At 34.2% G+C, this 8,854-nt stretch overlaps 2 protein-coding genes across 5 annotated transcripts; both read right to left on the bottom strand.

The window, feature by feature from the left end:
* Positions 1-2,006: 2,006 nt before the first annotated feature.
* Positions 2,007-7,089, bottom strand: LOC106673634. Of its 3 annotated transcripts, XM_024229724.1 has the most exons (4): positions 5,389-5,452; positions 4,681-4,796; positions 2,287-2,521; positions 2,007-2,223 (listed from the first exon to the last, which is right to left on the bottom strand). In XM_024229724.1, exons 3-4 carry the CDS (start codon positions 2,503-2,505, stop codon positions 2,044-2,046), a joined length of 399 nt encoding a protein of 132 aa, XP_024085492.1. In that variant the 5' UTR covers positions 2,506-2,521; positions 4,681-4,796; positions 5,389-5,452; the 3' UTR covers positions 2,007-2,043. The 3 variants fall into 3 exon arrangements, with proteins under 3 accessions (XP_024085492.1, XP_024085490.1, XP_024085491.1); XM_024229722.1 differs by lacking the exons at positions 4,681-4,796; positions 5,389-5,452 and adding an exon at positions 7,043-7,089; XM_024229723.1 differs by lacking the exon at positions 4,681-4,796.
* Positions 5,474-8,232, bottom strand: LOC106666451 (gem-associated protein 8-like). Of its 2 annotated transcripts, XM_024229721.1 has the most exons (5): positions 8,067-8,232; positions 7,564-8,007; positions 7,447-7,500; positions 7,210-7,393; positions 5,474-5,555 (listed from the first exon to the last, which is right to left on the bottom strand). In XM_024229721.1, the coding sequence occupies exons 2-5, from the start codon at positions 7,988-7,990 to the stop codon at positions 5,522-5,524; spliced, it is 699 nt and encodes a 232-aa protein (XP_024085489.1). In that variant the 5' UTR covers positions 7,991-8,007; positions 8,067-8,232; the 3' UTR covers positions 5,474-5,521. The 2 variants fall into 2 exon arrangements, with proteins under 2 accessions (XP_024085489.1, XP_024085488.1); XM_024229720.1 differs by lacking the exon at positions 5,474-5,555 and having other exon boundaries at positions 7,128-7,393; positions 8,067-8,231.
* Positions 8,233-8,854: the final 622 nt, after the last annotated feature.

The raw sequence follows: 8,854 nt of genomic DNA, 5'->3' as shown, positions 1-8,854 counted from the left end.
AAATAGGAAAAAAACAAATACATATTTGTTCGAAAGAGAACATCATCAAGATTTGAAAAAATCTTTGTCCGAATGATGGTTGCTACCTCTTGGAAAATTACAAAACCTCGCCAAGATTTTATGGTTTAATAGTCCTGTATAATAAATGTATAATTCCTTTATACATAGTAGAAAATGTACAGGCTCTTCTAAAAAGGAAATGCGTATCAAAATTAAATTCCATTGAGTGGAAGTGTAGTTAAAAAAATAAAATAGAAAAAAACTATTTGTCCTAAAGACGGTTGCTACCCCTTGAAAAAAAAAAAACAACTACATTGCATCGAGAAAAACCAGTTTAAAAAAGTGCAAATTTGAAAAAAAACTTTGTCCGAAAGATGGTTTCTATTAGTTGAAAAATTCTAGAACCACAATAAGATTTTACGATTTAATATTCTGTAGAAAATGTACAGGCTCTCCTAAAAAGGAAATGCGTATCAAAATTAAATTCCATTGAGTTGAAGTGTAGTTAAAAAAAACTATTTGACCTAAAGACGGTTGCTACCCCTTGAAAAAAAAACTAAATTTCATCGAGAAAAACCATAGTTTAAAAAGTGCAAATTTGAAAATTCTTTGTCCGAAAGATGGTTTCTACTTCTTGAAAAATTATAGAACCAAGATAAGATTTTATGGTTTAATGGTCCTGTATAATAAATTTATAATTCCTGTATACATAGTAGAAAATGTACAGGCTCTCCTAAAAAGGAAATGCGTATCCAAATAAATTCCATTGAGTTGAAGTGTAGTTAAAAAAATAAAATAGAAAAAAACTATTTGTCCTAGAGTTAAAAAGAAAAAAATATCTTTGTCCGAAAGACCGTTTCTACCTCTTGGAGAAGTGCAGTCACGATTTTTTTTTTTTTTTGATGGTTATGTAGATAAAGTACAAACTCTCCTAGAAATGAAATACGTATCAAAACTAAACTCCATTGATTAGAAAGGTACTTTATAAAATAAAATAGGAAAAAAAAACAAATATTTGTTCGAAAAGCCATTGCTACCCCTTGGAAAAAACTAAATTTTATCAAGAAAAAGTCTAGTTAAAGAAGAGTTAAATAGAAAAAAATATCTTTGTCCGAAAGATCGTTTCTACCTCTTGGAAAAGTAGTCACGATTTTTTTTTTTTTTTTGGTTTGATGGTTATGCAGATAAAGTACAAACTCTCCTAAAAATGAAATACGTATCAAAACTAAATTCCATTGATTAGAAACGTACTTAAAAAAAGAAAATAGGAAAAACTAGAAAAAAAAATATTTGTCCGAAAGGCGGTCACTAGCCCCTTAAATCTTAAGGATTTGCCATTTTTTATACTATTTTATTTTGAAGAAGGATAAAATAAAAAATCTAATCGCCTATGGCTTTTATCATTGTAGGTATAAAAATTTGGGTTTAAATTTGAAAACAAAGTAAATACCCTCCTGAAAAAGAAATGCATACCAAAATTAAAATCTAACGCGAAGGGTGCAGTTAAAAAATAAAATAAGTAAAAAACTAAATGTCCGTGCGAAAAACGGTCAGTACCCCCTTGAATCCTAAGTTTTATAAATTTTAAAGTTAAAACGTCCAAACACACCTAAACAATTCGATAAGCCCAGTTTGCCAAGGTACAAAAGTCAGAAAACACTTCACATAAACACAATAGTAATGCTTTGGATTAAGTCAAAGAAGAGGCTAATTTAAGTTCAGTTGGTTTCATTAGCCTAAGGTATAATTACACAGAATCTGTCCTTTAGCAAACGTTAATTATACTAAGAAATCTTTGGATAAAATTATTTCCTTTAAATTTGAGCCAGCTATGAGACAATTTTTTGAGTCTGAAAATGAGAAAGTACATTTTGAAAATGATAGGCTAGCATCAATACCTCTGGATAATTGGATCGTATATTCCCTGGGATAAATTTTACGAACGGAAAATGTATTAATAACGCAAAGAATTAATCTATTTATAATTAGAATTAGAATTGAAGAAATATATTCGATTAGGTTGCATATATTTTAGACAACTTTTCAGGTTTGTTTTTTCTTCTGGTTTTCCAACTTTTGCTTCATTTCCATCAGTTCGGCCAGACTGTTCAGCACGAACCTCCTGCTTTCTAATCTGTCGTCCATACCCTTTCTGCAGACTTCTTCCGCCAGTAGTAAATACTCTTGCGTCAACCATGAAGCTATATCGATCCCTTCCGATGCCTTCAAAACCAGCCCGTTTATGAAACAATTATCGAACTTATAAATTATATAATTGTTACGTACATTTTTGTGTGTTTCCTGTCGGGACGAGCAGTGGGCCGTTTTGCAGGCGTGCTGAAGATCGGGATCGTGGACGAGGCCCATCTTTATCAGCCAACACCTAGGAAGTATCAGAGCGACGAGGTACAGCAGAGTCTCGTCTATTGTCGGCCCGATGAAACTCGACTCAGAAAAGTTTTCGAATGCGTACGATGTCCAGGAGTCGCACTCTTTCCTTCTCATCTTCCTCAAAAACACTCTGAAACGTTTTAACATTGGTATAATAAAAGGGAATAAAATAATATTACTCGATATAATTAGTTTAATATTTTAAACGTCTCTCGAAAAATAAATATGGCTTTCTTATCATTTTTTTAAGCAGATCACAGTAAACATCAATGACAAAACTAACAAAAACCAGGAATAGAGTGCTGAATACTGATTACTTCTACCTCACTGAAGCTTATAACAGCTTCTTTTCTATTTTTTTTTCTTAAAACCATGTGATTCTTCACAGTTCACAACTCAACATTGAATCTGAATTGTTTATATGTATAAAAGTACAAAGAACACAAAGAACAGAACTGTTGTGCTTCTTGACATACTGCCTGCTTCTACGTGGATCAAACTTCATTTTTATTTTGTAAACCAAGTGCTTCTACAGTACTCGAGCATTATTAATCAGAAATTGTATAAAACTACAAAGTGCTCGGGATGTCTGCTTCTAGGCATCCTGCCTGCTTCTACATGGCTCAAGCTTCTTTTTTATGTTGCAAACCACGTGCTTCTACATGACTCGAGCATCCATCAAAAATAGTTTGTATAAACAACAAAGTGCTCATGATGTCTGCTTCTAGGCATACTGCCTGCTTCTCCTTAGCTCTAACTTCATTTTTAATTTGTAAATCATGTGCTTCTACACGGCTCAAGCATTATTCCATCGGAAATTGTACTGTCAATATTCTCACAAGTAAAATCCAACATGCCGCTCATTTATCGTCCTCCCCTCCACGCCGTCAAAAGTCATCTCCAAATCCCATCTTCCCGAATATATTCGTAAACTTATAACCTCCAAACGAAGAGCAAGGTTGCGATGGCAACGCCATCGTTACCCCTCTGCTCACTTATGTTTTGAAACTCGAATTATCCAAATACCGTTCATCCCAGTTCCAGTCATACCTTGAATCCTTATCCACACAAGACAACTCCCTTTGGCTAGCTACTAGGAAGGTTACCAAACACTACCAAGTGCCTTCCCCAATTAGAAATCCAAACGGTACTTGGGCCAGGACAAACGCAGAAAGGTGTCAGCTACTTTCCGATCACTTTTCCACAGTTTTTATTCCCCATCCCGATATGAATGTCACTTCACAATCAAATCATATCAATGAATTCCTTCACTCTCCTCTCCCTCTCGCTCTACCTCCTAAGCCCATCCACCCCGCAGATGTAATGTACCAGATTCTCCGCCTTTCCGAAAGAAAATCCCCTGGCCATGATCTAATTACCCCTAAAATCCTCCGCAATCTACCCAAAAAAGCAATAGTGTACATTACCTCTATTTACAATGCAATATTTCGCACAACCTATTTCCCTATCCAGTGGAAACTTTCTTTNTCCTGTAAACGTAAACAGAATATTTTATATAGATTTTTTTTAATGAAAACTTAAAATCCTGCATTATTTTCCGGACAACCCAATACTTAATTTCGTTTTTCAAATGTTTTCATTTCAAATGACGTGAATCAATTTGTTTCTCGGCGACAAATGAAATGGCCACGGAGAGCTTTACCAAAAAGGAGGGAAAATTCAAAAGGTGTGGTTGAGATGGGAGGTTGGTGTCCGAGTGGATCGAGGTCACGATAGCTCAAGTGGTAGAGCAGCGGCGTATCAAGCCGAAGATCGTAGGTTCGAATCCCGCTCGTGCCATTGACTTTTTTATCTCAACTAAAAACCTTAATTAATTGTATGATATTAATTGGTCAAGCGGACCACGAAACTAATGAATTTTCTGTAGATATTTTAAGCATACTTTAGTAAAAGATAGGCAAAAATTGGAAAATATCAGCTAATAAGGGAGAAAATTTTTCCTGATGGCCAATGTGATTTTTTGGATTCGTAGGAAGAATCTAGGATTCAGTTTTGTTTAAAGAAAATGTGAAAATCTTCATCGATCAAGAAACAACTGAATTCTTAGTGGCATTCTGTGGTTTTATATATATTCCTAAAAAATCTGAAAACCAAGATGTTTTGAGTAAAAGCAATTGGTTCTTTCAAAAATAGTCCTTTTTGTCAAATAAAAATCAAGCTACGTAGAAGCTGTCAGTATGTGTAGAAGCAGACCATGAATTTTGTAGATTTAAACAAATAATTTAGATGAATTAATGCTTGAGTAGTGTAGAAGCGATTTATTCTTACCAACAATCTCATATCAACTACGTAGAAGCAGTCAGTATGTGTTTTTTAAGTTTTATTCCAACATTTCTTATGAAACTGCTTGAGCGGCTTAGGAGCAGCAGTTAGGCAATGGTTTCCTAAATAAAAATAAGTCTTGAGCTATAAGTTGTGGTTATAATATTCTACATGTTTTGTTTGAATGCATGTATTTATTAGTGTGAGTGGTGATGGCAGAAATTTATAAAAGTACAATAAATATAAAAGTACTGACCCTAATTTAGATTAGATTATTAGTACTGTGTATAGGTCTATGGAGGAATATCCAATATTAATCAGAATGAGTACAATGCATGAAGGTATTTATTTGTGCGACTGACTTATTAGGTAATTAACTAGGCTAGATTATAGCTTGCATACTTTTGGGCTGAAATGACCTAGCATCATCCATTGGAGACTATCCCTGTTGGTAGGGAAGCGACGACGAACAGTAAATAGGTTCCAATTAATTATTCTTTTATCTAAGGTCTTGGTTGGGATGAAAAGTTAATGTCATGAGTGGAATTCGAACCCAAGACTAACCAACTAATAACTTAAGTGGTTGGAAAGGCGGCATACTGAGCAACCAAGATCATAGAGAAAATAATAAATAATTGAAATAATTAATATGGTTAATTATGACTGCTAAACATGTATGGATTAGTAAATAAAATGTTGAGAGTAAAAACTTACCACTAAATTGTAAAGATTTGAAAGGTTGTCAAGTGTATGTATCTAGGGTAAAATCTATGAAAATACTTTTATTTCAAATACCAGCTGAAGTTTTGAAACAGTTTTTATTTTTAAACATAAATGTTCATTTTTATCATTCGAGTTTTAACGGATGCTTGAAAGCAAATGTGAAAGNGAATCGGACCATGGACAATATGAACTTTTTTGTTCATTTTAGGGTGAAGAATCTACTGGAGAAGTTTGTAGCACGAGTAGCAATTCACCCTGTATACTTAAACAGACCAAAATTCTTTAAGAGTCGATTGTTTAAAAAACGATAATTATAGTCCATTCCTGGCTTTGTTTCTATCTTTAAAAATAATAACTGAAGAGACTGTTCCAAAATCTTTTGGGACTCTTGGGAAGTTTGTCCTACAAGGTACAATGAGATTGAAAGAAATTTTTCTTTTCACATTTGTCGCGATAGGCAAGTCCAGTCACTCGTGCCAAAATCCTTCGAATCATTGCCCAAGCTCCCTATTTCATATCCAACCTCACTATACACAGACTTTCAAATGCCATTTGTCCTCGAAACAGCAAGAAGTCTCCTCCCAACACCTTAAATCCTGAGCCCTGCCCAAAAGTCCTCAAATATGCTTTTCTTCCCTGAGTGAGAAAACTGAATAGTGCTGAGACTGACGATTAAAAAGCATGGGCGATTGTGACAAAAGTAAGAAGTAAATCAACTTTTTGACATTAACAAAAAACGTATAAAAACAAGTAGAAGTAAGCGTTAAAAGTAAAGCTCCTCCTTATAATTTTCTGTAGATACAATTAATTAAGGTTTTTAGTTGAGATAAGAAAGTCAATGGCACGAGCGGGATTCGAACCCACGATCTTCGGCTTGATACACTGCTCTACCACTTGAGCTATCGTGACCTTGATCCACTCGGACACCAACCTCCCATCTCAACCACACCTTTTGAATTTTCTCTCCTTTTTGNTGTGTTTTTTAAGTTTTATTCCAACATTTCTTATGAAACTGCTTGAGCGGCTTAGGAGCAGCAGTTAGGCAATGGTTTCCTAAATAAAAATAAGTCTTGAGCTATAAGTTGTGGTTATAATATTCTACATGTTTTGTTTGAATGCATGTATTTATTAGTGTGAGTGGTGATGGCAGAAATTTATAAAAGTACAATAAATATAAAAGTACTGACCCTAATTTAGATTAGATTATTAGTACTGTGTATAGGTCTATGGAGGAATATCCAATATTAATCAGAATGAGTACAATGCATGAAGGTATTTATTTGTGCGACTGACTTATTAGGTAATTAACTAGGCTAGATTATAGCTTGCATACTTTTGGGCTGAAATGACCTAGCATCATCCATTGGAGACTAACCCTGTTGGTAGGGAAGCGACGACGAACAGTAAATAGGTTCCAATTAATTATTCTTTTATCTAAGGTCTTGGTTGGGATGAAAAGTTAATGTCATGAGTGGGATTCGAACCCAAGACTAACCAACTAATAACTTAAGTGGTTGGAAAGGCGGCATACTGAGCAACCAAGACCAAAGAGAAAATAATAAATAATTGAAATAATTAATATGGTTAATTATGACTGCTAAACATGTATGGATTAGTAAATAAAATGTTGAGAGTAAAAACTTACCACTAAATTGTAAAGATTTGAAAGGTTGTCAAGTGTATGTATCTAGGGTAAAATCTATGAAAATACTTTTATTTCAAATACCAGCTGAAGTTTTGAAACAGTTTTTATTTTTAAACATAAATGTTCATTTTTATCATTCGAGTTTTAACGGATGCTTGAAAGCAAATGTGAAAGAAAGATTCGGCCAATAAGGTGGTCGGCTTTGGTCGCAGTGACGGTTAAAAGTCAGCTGCAGCGCAGTTTCCATGCCCTGTATCTTCGCGGAATGTTTTCCGTACAGGAGTTCGATCTCTTTTTTCCTTTTCAACTCGCTTAAATGGACATCAGGTACTTTACAGTCATCGCCTTCATCTGAGAGCATACAATAAATATTTCCGTATGACAATGTAAATATGTCACTTTACCTTCAGAACATCCTTTTTTGGCTTCTTCTAATTGTTTTCTTTCTTTTTCTTTATCTGAAAAATTCACAATTTAAAAAAAAAAATTTTTGGTTCATTTTAACTTTTTTAAAAACTCACCCCGGGCTAATCTATATTGTCGGTTTTTCTCTAGAAATTCCATGAATTCTTCCGATACGACCAAATCGTCATCGCTGTCCTGTTCCTCTTCGCACCTTTCCTCGTGATCGCTTAAAATCTCATTTGCGTACTCCTGGTAGGCAGAAGTTCTCGCTCGTAGGTTCGACATGACGATGGAATAATTGTGCCAGAACCACGCGCCGGCCACCTGGTTCCCACTGTGATTTTTGACCCGATCCATGCTCGACTGCAAATCCTTGATCAATGTTTCCTTTTGCTGAAGTTTCTGCTGTAGACGACCCAGTTTCCTTTTGAATTTCATGCGACGCTTCGTGTTGGACGAATACTTCTTCACTCGACTATGCGTATCATTGCCTCTAGATTTATTTTTCTTACATTTTACATCGCATTTTGTTCTTTTCTTCATTGTTATATTTTAGCCATCTATAAAAGAAAGAAATTAATGATAAAAACTGTTTTATACGGATAATGTAAATACTCACTTTTTTTTAAATCAATCTGGAAACTTTTAACCCTTACAAAAAAACAAAAAACAAAAACATAAATTACTACACAGAAAAATAAACAGAAGGAAAACACAACAAAGTATACACAAGGAGAGGTTTTCTTCTGTTTCTGAAATCTGTATACTCTATGGTGCAGGAATTGTATACCAGGAGCAGCAGTAGTACCACGTTTTGGTGCAAAATCAGCAATGATCATGATGATAAATAGATTCATTAGCGTTATTTGATTTATATAAAAACAGGCAATTTGTCTAATGAAATAGATCTATGAAGATGCTAGGTTTCACCATCCGGAACACCTATGAATTTAAAAATCCTCTTTGTTTTGTCCATCTTTATAAAGCTTTTGTACAACCCATACTAGAATATGCTACACCTGTTTGGAACCCATTCTATCTAAATTATCAAAAAATTCTTCAATCTGTATAAAACAAATTTTTAAAAAACTTTCCTACAAACTCAATCTTCCTCCGAATTCTGTCTACCCTGGAATCCGCTCTGAATTTAAACTTTTCGAACTGGCACTAAGAAGGGATTACTTTGATATTGTTTTTGTATTTAAATTATTAAACAATCTCATTGATAGTCTCCTCTCTCAACTAAAACTACATGTCCCTTCGCATTCTCTTAAAATCTATAAATTATTTTATATTGAATTCCAAAGCTCTAACTACTCTTCTCCTCTACACAGAATGATGATCAAGAGTAACAACATCTGCAATAGCATTGACTTCTTCAATAGTTCTGTGCAATCTGTGAAAAAC

Source organism: Cimex lectularius, unplaced genomic scaffold (assembly GCF_000648675.2).
Source record: "Cimex lectularius strain Harlan isolate CLEC.00 unplaced genomic scaffold, Clec_2.1 scaffold285, whole genome shotgun sequence".
Taxonomy (NCBI): Eukaryota; Metazoa; Arthropoda; class Insecta; order Hemiptera; family Cimicidae; genus Cimex; species Cimex lectularius.
The sequence above is the reverse complement of the archived record's forward strand: the minus strand, read 5'-3'. Positions and strand labels throughout refer to the sequence as shown.

What these genes read in the sequence shown, in the direction of transcription:
- LOC106673634 (XM_024229722.1), bottom strand. Translation starts at nt 2,505, where the DNA reads ATGAGAAGGAAAGAGTGCGACTCCTGGACATCGTACGCATTCGAAAAC. An exon ending in GACAGGAAACACACAAAAAT is followed by an intron (nt 2,224 to 2,286) that starts GTACGTAACAAT and finishes CTGGTTTTGAAG; the next exon opens with GCATCGGAAGGGATCGATAT.
- LOC106666451 (XM_024229721.1), bottom strand. Translation starts at nt 7,990, where the DNA reads ATGAAGAAAAGAACAAAATGCGATGTAAAATGTAAGAAAAATAAATCT. An exon ending in ACAATATAGATTAGCCCGGG is followed by an intron (nt 7,501 to 7,563) that starts GTGAGTTTTTAA and finishes TGAATTTTTCAG; the next exon opens with ATAAAGAAAAAGAAAGAAAA. An exon ending in CAAAAAAGGATGTTCTGAAG is followed by an intron (nt 7,394 to 7,446) that starts GTAAAGTGACAT and finishes GTATGCTCTCAG; the next exon opens with ATGAAGGCGATGACTGTAAA.